The sequence below is a fragment of the Centruroides vittatus genome, unplaced genomic scaffold (assembly GCF_030686945.1).
Source record: "Centruroides vittatus isolate TY-2023 unplaced genomic scaffold, ASM3068694v2 scaffold_490, whole genome shotgun sequence".
NCBI classification, from domain to species: domain Eukaryota; kingdom Metazoa; phylum Arthropoda; class Arachnida; order Scorpiones; family Buthidae; genus Centruroides; species Centruroides vittatus.
The window spans coordinates 2,336,464-2,355,320 of record NW_027122711.1 but is presented as its reverse complement, the minus strand read 5'-3'; the positions used below and the strand labels follow the sequence as shown (position 1 = coordinate 2,355,320).

The 18,857-nt window shown below is 24.8% G+C and overlaps 1 protein-coding gene and 1 long non-coding RNA gene across 5 annotated transcripts in view; both read left to right on the top strand.

Annotated features, from left to right (window-relative positions):
- The window catches only part of LOC136989358 (uncharacterized), a 315,036-nt gene that overhangs the window by 155,665 nt on the left and 140,514 nt on the right, over positions 1-18,857 (top strand). The gene's annotated exons all lie outside the window — the stretch shown is intronic.
- LOC136989352 (neurotrimin-like) overlaps positions 869-18,857 on the top strand; it is a 92,413-nt gene continuing 74,424 nt past the window's right edge. For both annotated transcript variants that reach the window (XM_067287474.1, XM_067287472.1), the window contains exon 1: positions 869-1,138. In XM_067287474.1, coding sequence (XP_067143575.1) covers positions 1,084-1,138 — 55 coding nt within the window. In that variant the 5' untranslated portion in view covers positions 869-1,083. The remainder of the gene's footprint in view (positions 1,139-18,857) is intronic.

Genomic DNA, 18,857 nt, shown 5'->3' with positions numbered 1-18,857 from the left:
TTAAATGGCGTAATATAATATATTATATTCCTTTTTATTAATTAAAATTTATTTTTTATCTTTTAATTTTTATGTAATTTTAAATGCGATATTAAAATTAGTAGCGAAACATTATCATCTTTGCCCCTGTAAATGATTCTTCCCCTTTAATCACTGCTGTTATGAAAGCAAGTTTCATATTGCTAGAGTAGAGGTTTATTCTAATTTTTTTATTAATAGACAAAAGAATTTGTAATTATAATAGACCGTATATAAATGTTTAATTAAGTAAAGTAAATAATAACCAATATCGTTTAAAATAATTAATAAAAAGTCTTTTAAAAAATAATAATTTTTTCCAAGATTTAAAGATGCCTAATGAAGGATATAACACGATTTAAAAATATTATCTAAGAGAAATATATTTAAAAATTAATTTACAATGAATAATTTCGCTTTCGTAAAGCTAGAAAAATTGAAAAATACTCTAAAACATCAATAGAATCAATAAATAAGAAAAGTTTAAAGTAAAGAATCAGCGTTGTTTAAACGGCTGATTTAATACAGTTTCAATAGAATCAATCAAATGTTAGCTTTACTTGTTGCTTCGTGAAGGCAGCAAGCACCCATCACAACACAGAAGATATAAAACATTCTTAGACTCGCTTAATAGTAACAACTTAACACAGGGTGGAGTACAAAGGTGACCCTTTTTATACCTCCCAGCACGAACATAACAGAGTCCAATGGAAATTAGTAATATCTAGGAGTCCAGCTTTATTGTCTCTCCCATACCAAGCTAGTATTCTCCCCGCCCTAGCTAACAGCTACTGCAGTAGCATCGTCCAAATCCAGGAGAGCATGCTCAGTGTAGTTGCTTCCTTCCTATATAACCACCGACTCTGTACAACGGGTATGATCCATACGAACTTCACAAGGAAGCTTAACGATGTCCGTTTCCAAGAAACATTTACAGAGATTATATCAATAACTATACATATCTGATGAAGACGAAGACACTCCTGAAATCCTCATCTTTGACGTCAAACGAGTCACGTGTGATAAAATACAAGGATTGTTTCGTATCTACTGAGCCTCTTATCTATGATGATGACGGTGTTTTGGATTAACGTTTTTTTCTTAGGATGTCTTCATCAAGGTAAGATGTTCTTTCTTAACACGTGGATTCGTTACGCTCTACATATAAGTTACAGTTATTGATTGGGTAGTATACGAAAGAGTTTAGTTTATACTGCCACATATCGCTCCTCTGCTAGATATATTGAATGTGACAAACGCAGATTTATTCACCTAAATATATATAACTTTTTCATACCGAATTACGTATTCTGCATAAATAATATGACGTCAATAAAAAGAGGAAAAAAGAGGAAATATAAAAGTCGAAACTTAATGTGATTAGAATTATCCTAGCAACTTTTTTAGGTGATGTTTACAAGTCTAGAAGTTACTTTATCCTTTTTTTAATCCTCAGTTCCTGTTTCAATTTTAATTAAATAATCCGGAATGTTTTCTTCTTATATAATTTGCAGAATACTCATTAAGAGCGTTGAAATATTTATTGTAAAAAAATTAAAATTAAATCAAGAAACACATCAACGAAGCAGCTTAATATTTTAATCGTTTCAAGTAAAGTTATTTCTAATAATATAATAATTATTAATTTTTTTTTCTTTACAATTATACACAAATTCTATAAATATTTAATTTTACGAACAGAATTTTATATATAAATATTTTTTATTATTATTTCTAATAAATATATAACATAAAATACATTTATTTATTTTCATTACACACAAATTTCTCATTCACTGACTAATGAAGAATAAATTAGAATTTCATCATTAAAAATTCTTATTGTATAATAAATATAATTTTGGAAACCTTATTATCTAAATTATAATTAATATTGTTCTACTTATAAATTTAATTCTATATTAGTAATAATAAATTTAATTATATCCAGAAGGAATAAAACAAAAATAAGCATTGTTTAATTTAATTTAATGCAATTTTTAATTGAGGAAAGATACAAATGTAAAATTTAACATTTAATATTTGTTTTTATAATCCCCACTTATCTACACTTTCCACATTTTAAAGATTTATCTGGAATTTTCCAGGAAATTTTTCCATAAACAATAGAAATTTGTTCAAACATTAAAATTCTTTATGATATCAAAATTAGATTCAGTTATTATCTAACTTTTTTCTCCAATCTCTTCTTCTATAATTAATCATCATATTTTATTTTTATAATAATTTCTAACCTTAATAACACGGTGTACACGCGTAAACAATTGTCGTATTAAATGAGTGTAATACAATTCATCCCATTCACTTCAACATAATAGCCATTTATTTATTTTTTTCTCCTAAGGTTAATGTTGCAAAAGTGAAACGAATTGTTTAAGATAAGCTTGGTTACATGAGGCGTATACATTTATCTCTTTTACCAACGCTTGGTTTGAGGAAACGAAAGGTGTGGTTAGCCAAACAACAGGCCTGTGGGACATTTTCACACTTCTGCGTGGATACCTTAGATTATTGTTTCAACATCGGTACATTGCTCTTGACGTGTCCTTTTCCGAAATTGCTATCCTGGAATTTTTTTAAACCCCTTCTTCTTCTTCTTCTTCTTCTTCCTCTTCCTTCTCCTCCTCCATCCTATCACCTGCAATTCTGTTTGTGACCAATGTTACGCTCTGTCGATTCGAATACTAGACAGGACTATATAATGTATGACTTGTCGCTTGATGTGATTGATGTACGACCCCCCTTTTCTTTTGTATGCTACATTAATAGAGTAAACCAACAAATAAACTGGCCTGACTCGAATCCGTGGGGAACCACGAAGTTGACGGTCCGTGTCCCTTCGTCCTTCGAGGTTGAGTTTCTACACAGGCGGCTTTGCTAACTCTATTATCCTCGACCCATTAATTAAAGCGAAAGTGTAAGGCTAGGAAGGACGACTCAACCCGTTCTCTCGGGACAATGGCTTCCTTCGCTCTGCCAAGTCGGGAACAATCAGATTTCCAACTAATGTCTTGCTACTGTTTAATGGGGGACGACTTTTTAGTCGATATGTCTAGCCTAAATTAAAGACCACATAAATTTCAGTTCGTTTGTCGATATACAAGGCAAACTCCTGTAAGATAATTGGATAAAGAAAGGTCGTAACATCATTTTGCGATTTCTTTCTTCTTCTTTTTTTTTCTCTTAAACATCTGCCAATTAGATTTTTTTCCAACAATCTTTATCTTCTGCTACTTGTTAAGCGTGAAAATACTTTAATGTAGTGGAAGTTTTGGCGCTGTTTGCTCTCCTTTTTCTCTAATCTTCTCACCTATTAAGTATTCCGATGATGTGACATTGCACACAATTCGTGGAAACTATTAAAATTCTAAAAGTCGTGCCGTTCGTAATTAATGTTCAATTCTTATAAACTAACCCGAAATCAGTTTAGATAAATATATAATTTGTATTTTATCATAAATAGAACGGTTTAATAATAGAAAATTCAGTTAGATAAATTTTTAGGCCTATTTATGCAAGAAATTTATAAAAATCTTATGTAAATTAATTAACAAAAGCATTCGCGACACGTTAAAAATGTACTTTTTAAAATATTTTTTAAACAGTTTATAAAAATCGACGTTTTAAAATTGCAAAATATTAAATATTTTATCTTACATTTCGATTTTTATCGTAAAATTTCAAGTCATTTTAGAAGTTTTTGAAGAACTTCTTTGTAATTCTATTCCATGCGAAGAGACTCTTGGAGCAGAATAGAGTTTCTGATAAGTTCCTGTTTAGGGGAATAGAATTCGTGAAATCTCATTTGAAACAGTTGACAAGTGCACTTCCCGTGAGTCTAGTGAACTGATTTCCTTAATTAAGTTCAAATAAGTCTGATATCATTCGATCTACATCAACATTTGTACAGTACTGTACATCCAAATAGAAATTGAGCGTCCATCCAGGAAAATGCTTATCGTTCTGTTTCCTTCGTTTTCACCAAAAGTTCATTCGATAAAGTTTAATTATACATCTATTTAATGAAAAATAAATAAACCCGAGTAATTTGTGCAGATGTATTTATAAGATATTTATTTATAATTGTAAACGTTGAAGATAGAAGATGAGAGAATAGGCCTATGATCATCTAATAATACATTTTTCCCATTTTCTTGCCGAATACGTTTGTGAAAGTGAAAACTAATAATATATAAAAAATTATAACGTTCTTTTAGTTATAAAATGTTAGAAATTTCTCATCTTTTCTTCATAGATTTGTATAGAGAAGTATATAGATTACAGAACTGATGGGTAGCCTAAGAGTTAACGAAGCTAAAATTTAGAATTCTACAGGCTTAAAGAAGCATGTAATGAGAAAAATTAAGAACAAGATAGAAGAAGAATTAACCTACTCAATAAGATAAAAATGATAATTGCGTGTAATGATCCCAAAGATCGAGACTAACCAAAGACGTATCGCAGATAAGAAGCAGTAAAGTAGAGAAACCGGAAAACAATCGAAACAAAAGAACGAAAGAAGGATAAAACAATGACAAACAAGATGGAAGAAACAAGCTATATCAACTTTTCTTATCAATAACAACAAGTACGGCCTATCCTACTTGTTTAGCTTTCGATAATCTTATGATTCTTTTGTTTCGACTTGTCTCACACTTTTAGTAAACGTGCAACATTCTTACATTGTTCCAAAAATAATAATATAAAAAATATATATATAAAATAAATAAAAGCAATCTGAGCAACAGGCTTTTCGTATTGGAAGAAAGATGCGTAATTTGGACACTCGCCTAAACTGAAACGTCCTTTTAAAGATATATAAATGAGGTTTTTCGGAGATGCATTACAAGAAAGTCATCCGACTTTATACGAGAAAATCTGGAATGATTTGTAGGAAGTTTGCTTTAAAAAAATAACAGAATAACTCATTATAATTGAAAATTATAATGTTATAAGTCAAATTTAATAATGTAAACATTACTCTCTACTCTATTGCTAGTCTCCACTCTATTAATTAATTTATATATTAATCAGTTTTAAGCTATAAGTTTCATTAATAATGTTTACTCTTCTAAATCTATTCTGTTGATAAATTCTTAAGATTGGATTGGCCTAAACAAAATTTTTTCTTCTTTCTTTTAATCTTCACGTAAATTACACTTATAGTAAGTTTATTTAGCACTTACATTATCAACAAATTCGTAACATCTCAAGCAAAAATAATAAGAAAAATAAAGATACATTAACATAAAAACCCATTACTTTGCAGCAACAATAACGTTCGATTCAATTAAAATTTGCTTAATGTACTGTAAATTGTTCATTTTTATACTATCCATCTTAATTTCAATAAAGGATTACATATAAATATATAATAAAGATCAGAATAAATCTTCAAAACTTACCTTTGATGAGCTACGCATATTTTGTTTACTTAATTAATACCAAAGTACAACCTGTTCATCTGTCAATTATTCCTTGCACAATTATAGAACACCATTCAGATTTAAATTACATAATCTTGTAAACAGATTAGTTGATTATCTTAGGATTTACGATACATTTAAACTGTACAATGGGTTACATCAAAGAGATCCTAGACCAGTTGACACGGTTGGACAAACCCTTAAGATGAAAGGTACTGTACAAGTATGGAAAATAATCGATTCAGGATTCTTTTGAACTATTTAAGGATCCTTCTGTACTGAAACTTGCTCAATAAATAATTTTCATAAATTCATATTTATCTTCTGACGGTGCAATAATAACCGAAACTATTAAATAACATAACTACAAATTAGCATAAAATTGTTTAATTTCTAATGTAATTAAATAATTTAAAGCAATTATATCATAATAAATATGTTACTTAATATATGAATATTTCATTTTATTCGTGAGGCATTACCAGTGGTAATTCTAAAATATTGAAAGCATCAAGAATATCTTTTCGTATGCTCAAGAATTCGCGTGACTCACCACTACCTACAACTTATATATATATATATATATATATTTCTTTTTCTCTTATCTAAAATAAAAAGAAAAAGAAAAGAATATATTAAAGAATAATAAAATCTTCATATCTATTTATATTGTCTTAAATATTTCAGTTATCTTTCACGGAGAAGTTTTTCAATGATTTAAACGGTTTGCTATTTTTTTTAGAAACTCTATTAAAATATTATCATCAATAGTAAAAAGAATGGAGAAGAGATATAAAAAATAAAAATTAATAAAAAATAAGATAAAAGTAATGCCTCAGAAGTGTTTTATTGATTTAAATAAACGATATCTTGCTTCCATTCATCGACATTCTTTCGTCTTTCTTCAAACTATCCACTGGTCGTCCTATGTCCTGTCAATGAATATTCCCGATCGAACATCCCTTTTGGGAGTGTTCCGTTCACAATGAACGTCAAAAGATATTTCTAGACATGTAACCAAGTATTTTTTTCCCCTTTTTTCCCTTTCTTATTTTTGTTTTCTCTTCATCTTTAGTCATACAAAACGCCTTTTCTCTTCAATGAAAACCAAAAGGTGCAATAGCAAATCGAGGTTGAAGGTCTCGACAACAAACGATTAATTTCCTTTAGTGTACATAAATGGAAACTTATCATAATCCTTCAAACTAACGAAAATAAATGGAAGTTTTGAAATTCTAACGAGTTTGAGCAGGAAAGCAAATGAGATTGAAAGTAGTAACGTATTCATATTGGGGATAACTGATGCAATCTTATTAAAAGTGATGGAAGATAATATGATTCGTCCTTAATGCACTGTTATTTTTTTTCAAAAAAAAAGAAGATATTTTTCCCCTATCAAGAGAAATTTATTTATTTATTATACACGAAAAGTAAATAAAGTTATAAATTATAAATTTTTATATCCCTATATATACTTGTAGACAAGTAGATGTCACGGATCTTAGAAAAATGAAGTAGAAAAAAATGTAAAAAAAAAAAATTCTACTTCGCTTTTTTCTTAAAATTTTATATTATTTAAAGTATAATTTACGAATATTGTAAATTACTCAAGGGTATATTATATTGTGCAATTGTAGCACTTTAAAGAAAGTATATAGAAAATGTAAGGTTGATAATATACTTCCGTTACTGTAGGTAGTTTGTCGATATTCCAGTTAGTTCCTTCTTTCTATATATATATATATATTTTGTTATTTTTTCTTACCTAAGGGTGATTTTTCACATCAAAATCACACTAGAAAGGAAGCATCAGAGTATACGTACTATATCTGTATAAGTTAACAAGTTGTTCGTTTCTCTACTTTTTCTTATTTAATGTTATCTTCTACTAGATACAAAGTTTCAACTTTCATTTTCTGTAATAAAAAATCGAATATTGTTTGAAACGAATATTCACAAGCTTCTACATTTAAAAAAAACAACTTTTATACGTTTATTTAAATAAATATTACATTTTTATAATGTAAAAAAAAACATATTTACGCCTTTAAAAATATGTTTTTTTCTTTATTCTATAAAATTATTCTAGATTTTCATGCGTGCAGTACTGTACAATAAATATCCAGATCATAATTCAATCGGACACACCCATAAATCTCGATTGGTCTATTCAATTTTAAACTAATCAATAGAAAGTAAAGTAAGTCTTGTAGGATCTATGATCCGTCTTAGTCAACCAATCATCGTAAACACTGATAAATAGCGTTTTACGTAACAATAAAACTTTCTACTCTGATTGGTTGTTCGAATATTTAAAATGTAATCGACGTAAATAATTGGTTGAAATTTACGAAGAAATTTCTTTTTTAAACAACGAAAAGAAGTGTTACGAAATTTTTAAATATAATTAACATAAATTAATTATAATAATTAATTAAATTATTTTTTAAAATATTAAATATAATTAAAACATTTTTTCTATAAAAAGTAAAATAAACAATCCAATAAATATTTACTATTGATTAAGTAATCATTCGATCAATTATAATATCATTACGTTCGAAGTAGGGGAGGGTAATTAATTCATTTAATTAATTTAAATATTTTTTACACCCTGTAAACAAGACAAAATTTATATGAAAACATTATTAATTTATATATATATATATATTTATATATACACCCCGACCAATTAAAATTATATTAAAAAATTATAAAAACTAGATATATAAATATCTCGTTAATATATCGATTAAATAATTAACTGATAAAAAAGATTTATGTACATAAAAGTGTATTTTTTTAATATAAAATTATATTAATTCCTCCTCCTCCTCCTCTTCCTTTTCTTTGTATGATTATTGACGTTTCGTTAATATAATTTATGTATCGTAAACAAGTTAAAGTAACTATGCCGTTTATATAATTAGAGAAAATAACAAAAGGCTCATCTTGTTAGCTGTCTTTTTTAAAAATTCATAACGCGTTTACTTTACTTGGCATGTGCTTCACTAAGAGAACAGGTGCAGGATGATCTATACTAGAAACACATTTTGTGAAAGTTGCAATTTATCGCTGATGTTACTTCACTCGATATCCTTTGTATACAGCTATGTCTGTGTACAGGAGCATCGAGATAAAGATGACAATATTTCGGATTAGAAGAGAGGAACAGGAAGAAAAAGTATATATATATACAGAAAAGTGTGTAAACAACAGATAAACTTATAGAAAAATATTACAGATATAAACCCTTTAAAATGCTCTACAACATTGTTCTAGATAGTATCTAAAAATTATTAAGATAAAGGAGCCTAATTTGTAGCTAGATTCGTGATGATTAACTTAATAATTTCATACATCATACTCACTTTTACTACAAAAACTGACGTTTTAAATTATTAATTTTGATATTTTATGCTTTATTTTGTTGTAAAGATTTTTATTAATCATTTTTTAAAGTTTAATTTAATATATTTAGAAAATTTTTCTTTGCTTCTAAATTAAATTTAATGTAGAAAATATTAATTTTGCATCCTTACATATCTGCTGTTTTTATTTTAAAAAATTCAAAATGGGCTTAAAGAGCGTTATAAATACTTTAAAAATTACTTATTTATATTATTTTATGATTGAAGAAACTTATATATAAGTTGATAAATGAAGAAATAAATTATATCGTTGCATAAAGTTGCTTAAACGATGGATAAACTGATAATTACCTAAAAATATCTAACAGTAATCTTAACTTATAGCAATATATAAGTTATAGCAGACTAATAATTTCCTGGATATGTGAAAAATCAAAGTACTAATTTATATAACTCTAAGTCGAGAATGTAATTCATACATATATATTCCTTCCGAATCATTTCTTTCTTAAATTCCATCATATTGCTCCATCAAATTAAATTCGGTAAGGAAACGGAATGAAATTCCAAATGGAATCGAAGTAATAATTTTAATATATTTTTTTTTATTATTATTTCTTCTTCGTCATTTCTTCATTTTCTACATTTAGTTATTCTCTTCTACCTGGTATCATGCGAACAAATGCAGAGAGAGAGAGAGAGAAGTAATTTGCTAATGTCCCATGTCCCACTTTTTTACAAAAAGGGGAACGGAGGGGTCGGAATTTTCACGCTTGTTCACTTTCCAACCCATAACAAAGTAATGGAATGGTGGATTTGTTTGATTCTGCAATATTCCTCATGAATTTGTTATGATTCAGTTGAATGTAGCAGTATTATTTTCTAGGTAGAAAGAGCTAGAGTATGATGTGTGTGTGTGTGTGTTTTTTTTTTATTATTCAATCAGCAATCAAATTTTAATAATTCTAAACGAATTTTATATGCGGTTGGATACTTTTAATATAAAAAAAAGTTACCAGATTTTCATATGGTAATTTAACATATTTTTAAACATCATTTAATCCTATTTAATTAGTAATTTCATCTAGATAATTGAAATTTTACAGTTATCCCACTTAAATGTATATAAAATACTGTTAACAATTTAATTGAAATTTTATTACAGTTATATATAATTAAAGTACTGGAAAATAGCTCATTTATTTCGTTTCCTGTACATAAATGTAAATTTCGAGTCCATTTTGTAGCTTTGATTAAAAACATTTCTAAAATTTATATTCATATCTACAAGTTTCCAGAAAGAATTTTTCTACAAGAATTATATATTAAAGTTCCTGTTCATGACTAAAAATTCTGCGTTTAATCTTTACAAATTCTTAAAAATATTACACAAGATTTATTATTAAGACGAGGCTTATATTAAATTAAATAAATATATATACATATAAATATAACAAAGAAACTTATACTCGTAAATTTTAATAATTTATTACAGGAAACATTATAAATTTATCCAGAAAGATTTTTGTCGAATTAATAAAAAAATATTGGAAGATATAAGAGGTAATTTTAGGTAGAAAAAATTATACAAATTACATTTTTTTCTGTAATTAAAAAAATGCATTTAGTGATGCTCTAGTATTTATTTTCATTAATATTATCGCATTTTATTACATGAAAAATGATCTTTACCTTATCGCTTAAAGTCAATCAAATATTATTCAAAATTAATAATGCTTATTTTGACTTTGGAAATTTCCTAACCGTGCATGTAATGATTGACATTCATTGCATAATTATATCTGATTCTCTTTATCCTTCTAGTTATTGATCCGTTCGTCTGTATATCAGAGTTACATTTCTCTCTTAAAATTCATCTTGTGATGATGAATGTTTATCCGAGAAACATATTAATATATATTTTTTTAAAAAAATCGTATCTTATAAACGCGTAATTAAATAAAAAATTCCAACGATTTATCTTATATTTTAAACGTAAAAATTATTTTTATCGTTAAATATTCTAGTTTATTTATGGATTTTGATAAATGATTGAACATCATCAGCTTCATTAGATACGTGAAGTTGTCATCTAATCATTAATGCGATAGGTTTATATTAAGATTATTATTTTTAGCATATTGATTTGAGGTTTTTTGAAAGTCAAAAAGTATCTAAATGCTATAAATTTTTTAAATATTTTTATTAATTTACGACTTAATACTTTGTATTACAAATTTTAAGCTTCTTTCCCTTCCATACTTTATAAAATTTTTACTAAATTTTAAGCTTTTTCATCTATTTTATTATATAAAATTTTGGTAAATTATTTATTACTTTTTAAAGCTTTTTTTAAAAAATAAATTTTTACTATTATTCAATAGGTTAGTTTTATTTTTATTTTTATTTTTTATTTTTTGAAAATTTAAAACATTGCCGAAGCGAGGACTTTTATAAAGGTTATAACTTATAGTTTATGAAACTTATACTAAGATTTTTTATAAATAAATTGATTTATTGCTTATAAATTCTAGTTTAAAACAATCTGCAAATTGGTCTAAATTATTATTTTTTCAGTGCAACTTGCCAGAATCTTTTATACAAGCAATGAGATTTCTTGGAAAATCGTGGATAAAGTATATAAAATATTTTGAAATAGGCCCTTGAGGCTTACCTAACGCTCATAGTTTCTTTCATTTTTGGTTTTATATCCAGGATTTTTGTACTGTTTACTGATATTTCTTCTCTTATATTTATATATAAACTCCACTTTTTCCTATTTACTTCTATTGATTTGACATTTTTTGCCACTCGTACAATCTTCTCTATAAAATGTCTCTATGGATAACAATTCTATACATCTATTCTTATAAAATTATTTTAATCTTTTATAAGCTTAGTGTTTAATTATAATACTTTCTGTTGAATTAAATTTAAAGTGAATTAATAAAATAAATTATACTAAAAGCTTTACAAGTTCTTCTATTAAAAGTACTGCAAATTTCTTCCTTCTGAAAGTATTATAACTTCTTCCCTATTGAAAGTATCAACTTATTCCTATTGAAAATATCAATATATTTTCGAATATATCAGGAATTTCCTTGTTAAATTCTCAAGAACATTTTCGCTGGAATTATTACAAACTTTTATTACTAGTAAGTGAGGATTTTTATAAACAGAACAATATCATTTCTACGTACAGAATATTAAAATTTTCCATTGATTTCTCAATAGACATGCACACTTTCTAAGTAAGGTGGACTGTTATAAAAAAAAAAATAATAATTGTTTTATAGTAAAAATTAAGTTTATATAACAAAAAAATTAAATATATTTCATAATTAACACGATAAAAATTTATTTTAGAAGATTTTATATACCTAAATTTACTATTAAATGCATTAAAGCACCATCTCTCTAATCCTTAAAAGCTAATGATTCTTACAATTTAATTTAGTTTTTAAATAAAAAAAATACGTTTTATAATTATAATAATCATTACTAATTATCATTTTTTCCGCATATTTAATATATATATTAACAAATTCAACAAAACGTGACTAGTTAAAATTGATTAAAAATATTTTAACACTCTACGCGCGTATATACACTAATTCTCATTGTCTTAATTAAAATATTAATTTCTAGGAAATTCATAAATAATTCAAGAGTAAAAATTATATTATTAATTCATAAATAACATTTTTGAATAATAATAAAATAAATCTAAATTAATATCGTAATATATAAAGCATATACATATAAGTAAATTTTTTTAAAAATTAATTTATAATTCATGATATAAAATATGCTGCTAAATAAAATGACTATTTGGATTTTTAGTAGATTTTTAGGAAAAGCCTGGAATTAAAATAGCTAACAAAATGTTATATTTTGACAGTGAATGTAATACAACATGCTGTTATTGCAGCAAGCGTCATTTCACATCGCAACACTATTAATAATACAGTGAGAGAAGAGTGGAAAGTCAACGATCAAAAGCATTCTAGTGAAGTAACGGTTGGCACTCACGCAACAAATATTTATAGTGAAACAAAATAATGATCACTTAACAAAATTTTAACTTAGAATGTCGTGAATAATTTCAATTAAATTTATTTATTTATTTATTTTTTATATATATAAAATATACTTCCTTACTTTCTCTTCTCCTTCTCATCCTTATCATCTTATCTCTTTTATATATTATGTACTAGAAATGATTAGAAAGAGACAAAATTTTAACTTAGAATGTCGTGAATAATTTTGATTAAATTTATTTTTTATATAAATATATTTTTCTACTTTGTCTTCTGCTCATCTTCATCTTCTTATCACTTTTATATATTATTTACTTATATATTCTTTGCAACAGATGAATAATGATTTATTAATTTAGGTATTCGTGAATAAATTCAATTAAATTTATTATTTTTATATATAAATATATTTATCTAATTCTCTCTCTCTCTCTCTCTCTCTCTCTCTCTCTCTCTCTCTCTCTGTCTCGGTTCATAAAATAAGTTAAAATGTTTCTTTAAAAAAATTTTTATTTATTTAATTTATAAAATTACAAACGCAGACTGAAGAATACTATTTTAAAAAATTCTACTTTATTTTATTATTTTAAATAAAAATAAAATTATTATTAAAAAATAAAAGTTTTAAGTGGTTTATACAAATATAAAATAATTTATTCAACATGTAAATTTTAAATGATGTTTAGAATAAAAGAAAATATGTAAAAATATATTGAATAAAACTGGTAATATTTTTAGAAAATAAGTTTAAAAGAATAGCGAAAAATTAAATTTAATAACGTAATATTTTTAAAAATTTACTTTAAAATATTATAAATAAAATGATAATATTAAGAAAAATAATAAAAATAATTCTTAATTTCTAACTAAAATTAAATTATGATAAAATAATTATAAAAATATATATAAATTATTAATTTATATCTAAGTTTAAAGATTTAGATATTAAAATTCAATTAACATTATATATATAACCTCTGAAAATTACATCACTTAAAGCATATAAAATAAAAATTTTAATAAATAAAATATAGTAATAATTTATTAAATTTATAGAAAAGCAAAAATTATATTTAAAATATTTAATTTGATAAAAATTTAATTAAAATTACTACTAGATATTAATATATAATATAAATTAGAAAATAAATATTAAATTATATACAAATGGAATTTCCGAAAATATTAATATATAATTTATAAGCAATAAAATTTAAAATATTTATATAAAATTATATAATTCTTATAATATTTTAAGCGGAAAAATAATTTAATTGTATTATTTAAACGCTTAATTTTGAATTTTATTTAATATATTAAGCCGAAATTAATGTTTATATAATTAAATATTTTTAATGCAACTCTATCTTTATATATTTTAATTAATTTGTACTTTTTATAGAATTTTTATTAAGAATTTTAATTATAAAAAAAAACAATTTTTTCTTTGTTTATTTACTCGATGTATAAACAAGGATAAAATAAATACAATCCAAAATATTTTAGGAAAAATAAGAGATAGAATATATATAAATTTAAAAATAAAAATAAATAAATTTTAATAATTTACGTAGAAAAATAATACGTTTTATAAATATTTTTTACGAAAATTAATTATGATTAAATTTTAAATTAGAAAGATAAGTTTAATACATTTAAAACTTTCACTACTTATCTGTAAAATCCTGAAAATATATTATGGTAAACATAAAAGTTTTCCATAGAAGTGTAATGATGAATGCTGATATTAATACATGGAAATTGCTTAGCGTAATTACTGCATTAGTATTATAGTTTACCGTGTAAACATCGAATCTAATTTCATTAATTTATGTACACTCGTACATAACTGTGAGAAGAGTTAAGCTTTACTACGTTTATTTTAATTATTCCAAGTTGACACACGCGTAACTTATCCTGTTGACATCCAAATAGATTCAATGAATTTTCGCCAATAGAGATTTATAATTATATATTCGTGTTTAACTTAAATACTTTTTAAAATATATACATGAATAATCCTTCCTTGATTATCCTCTACCTCTACAAAATTTTTTCTAGTGAATTTAAATATATGTATACATTAAATAATGCTGATGATTTTACGTTATTTTATTCCTTAAAGATATTTTATCATTATAGAAAAGCTATTTTTTCTAGATTTTTTTCCCTTCTGATCGCGGTCGCAAATTCTCAAATCACTACTCTACTAGTTACATTCGCTTATCTTAAGTTTTCTAGTTTTTGTTTGATAGCTTCTCTGACTATTTTTTCCCTATCTTACTTTAAATTTGTTTGAAATTTCCCTACGGATTCGAAAAGATATTAAAAATGTTTTTCTATATTTGCATTTTTAGTGCATAAATCATATATACGTATGCACTATCTTTATCTACAATTTAATACAAGATTTTTTTAAAAAATTAACTGAAATATTGATTAAAATAAAAGACCAATTGATAATTTTCAATGTAAAATTAACAAAATTTTGTTACTTATTATCATATTCATAAGAATTTTTCGAGATTCTTAAAGATGCTCGACCCCCAACTGATGCTGACTTCATTAGTAACTGGATGAAACAAAACCATTGTAGGAATTTAATGAATGTCAATTTGATGAAGAAGTTTGAGTTATAAATAGATTATTCCTTTAACAAATTCGTAAAATGAGAATAGAATGAGAGCGAGTTTGTTCCAGATTCCATTAAGATCCCCTCTTCTGAGAGAAAATACAAAGATATCTTTGATTGTGTCTCTTGTAATGTAAAAATATATATCGTCGAGAGATAAGCAAACGTTAATTTTTAGTTGTAAAATTTAATTCAAATTAACTTCAGGTTAATATATCTAAAATTCAATTTCTTTAAAATTTATGCTCCCTCTTCTCTCTCGCTCTCTCTCTCTCTCTCTCCCTCTCTCTTAATGCAAAATTTGTTGCCCATATGATACAAGTATGATTGATAGATCAAGTGATGGATGGAGTAAAAACATGGCACCTACAATGATGGAGAATCAGTCTTCTTCTTGTACTATGCAAGAAACATTTATTACTGAGTTATTTGGCCATCATCAAATTGCTAAACTTCAATAGAAAAATAATAAAAAAGAGAGAACATGAAGATAAGAGCATTTTAAAAATATAGAAAGTAAAGATGTTTTTCCTTCAAATATTAAAAAAAATATATATATATATACGGATATACACGAGATTAAAGAAATAAATTCTCAAGCCAAGCGTGTAGGTGTAAATACTTTATATATATAGAAAAAAAATTTGAAGAATTTTCTACAGGAATTTAAAATTTATTCGAGTAAAAGTCATCGAGTCTTAAAATGAAAACGATACGATGGAAAAATCTGCGATTTCCTGATTGTATCGGATGTCTGTATAGTAGAGAACACCAGGTTTTTACCTTAAGGAAAATGCCTTTTTTTTTAACCTAGAGCTATGTAAGCTTCGATTCTTCTGATCAGTTCCTGCTCGAGGTTAATCGTCCATAAGAAACCCCTGAATTTAATTTAGGCACTACACGGCATTGCTTCCACAAACTTTTTTTTTATTTTTTATTTTTTCCTTTTTTCCATCAACGGGTTACAACTGTATATACAGCTTTTTTGATGAGTTATCCAAAGCTGTCACCATGGAAAGACTAATTGATTTTGTCATGTGTGACATTGGAGAAACATTGAAGAGTCTTTTATAATTTTCCTCTTTTAACAAATTAAAAAATTAAAAAAGAAATTTCTCTTCTCTCCATCCATACAAAATATATTACATACAGTAACATATTGTGCAGATTTTTACACTAAAAATTATATATATATATATATATATATACATATATAAAAATTTAAACTAGAGAGAGTCTAGTTTAATATAAAATATAAACTTCTAGAGTTATATTATTAAAATATATATATATATTTTTTAATATTTAAAGATGAAAGTTGTACAAGATGCATATGTAAATAATATATGTGAATGTTTTTACTGCTTAACTAATTTAATATCTTTTATATTTAATTTCCTAACCGAAAAAGAAATTTTATTTTGTTTACTTTTAAATGAGATAAAAATCGAATATTTTCTAAAATAAAATATTTTCTAATTTAAATTTATATATATTTATTTCTTATTTTTTATTTTTTTTTAATCAAACATTAAATATTCCTTTTGACTAATTTTGTAAAATTCATGAGTTTTGTGTTTCTGAGTTGTTGTAAATTATTCAGAACATTGCACAAAACTATTCTGAAGTGTGATTAAATTTGAAAAAAAGCTGTATTTATGTCTGTCTGTATTTTTTCTATTTTAAAATTTGTCTAACTGTATGAAATGAGATGAAATTTCTTAATATCTTCTGTCAATCAGTGTTAAAATAAGTTTGAAAGTTCTCCTTAAAAAATAAAAATAATAATAGTAATAAACTATTTTGAGTATGTAAATGACTTATATGTCGAAGCTATTTAACTAATTTTTTTTAAAATTAAAATGTATTTAAAAATTCATAAATTTTTTGTATTTACAAATGAAATTTTATCTAAAATTTCCATTTTCTGGTTTAAATTCTAGTTAAAAATATGAATTAATATCGAATATTTTACTTGCATATAATCAAATTGCACAGCTTTATACGAAGTGTAAAATAAAATGATTTATTGTAAATTATGTATTAATTCTATATTTTATGAAAGAAACTTGAATTATTATTAACATTTCTTTTCTTCTAGATATAATTATAAACTGATTTATGTGAGGAACTTTAAGCCAGTATATGCATAATTTCAGTGAGTTGTAAGTTTTCAACTAGTAGATCGCGATCGCTATGGATGCAAATTTTTTACATTAATCAATATACTTAAAACGGATCAACAAACGGAAAGATTGGGAAACTTGTTTCTGAAAGATAAGAGAGGTGACAAGTATGTAGCCCTAGGCCTGTGATAATTTATAGATATAAACTTATTTTTTCTAATTTTTAAGCCATTTTGAAGTTAAGATTCGAACAAACAATATAACATTTTATAATAATTTAAATTAATAAAAAATTATTAAGAAAATAATCTAAATTAATTCTAAATACTATCATTTAATCTTTATTACCGTTGATATTTTATATATTGAAGAATATCTCAAGTACAGTGATGATGCTGCAGTGATGATGTTGCAGTGATGCGGTAATGCATCACTTCAGTTTAAAAATACTTTTTAAAAAAAGTCTAAATAAAATATATTTACATAACGTTATTTTATTGAAAAATATAAGAATTTTATTATCTCAGATTGAAGTTATTATTGTAATGCTTTGACAATAGAAAAATGTTTATTGAAATTGTCACGGAAAAATCCAATTATGTAAAAATTATTCAAAACTTTATTGCCCTATTTATATATGTATTTCTATTTTTAAAATAAATAATAATAAATATTATTATTGTTATTATATTAACCAGTAAAATATGTGAAAATAATAATTTCTTAATGAGAGTAATAAAATATATGGAGGGAGAAAAGATGAGGAAGATGAAAAAGAAGCTTTATATTATGTATAATATAGAGTACATCTAGTAGAAGAGAACTACTACATGCTTTGTGCTGTATACAATTAATGATGTTTGTCACCTGTTGACACTTCTTTCGGTAGAAAATTGGTTTTTCTCTTAGATAACTACGTTTGTAGAAATCTTTATAGCTGCTTACATTGTAAACATCATCCGTTGTCAGAAGGAAACGAAATCATTCACGTTTAATTTATTAACAGAAAAAATAATAATAATACAATATAATTATTCAGTAAATATAATATATTTGAAAAACTGTAACATAATTTTAATAATATTTTACTTTAAAATTAAACATGTGCATATAATTTTAATCACAGAACTCGCTTCTCTAGTTACTTAACTCCACATTAATTTCTATACAAAACTGTATATTTGTATTAATTTTTTAATAAAATTTTTGTGTTTAAATGATAA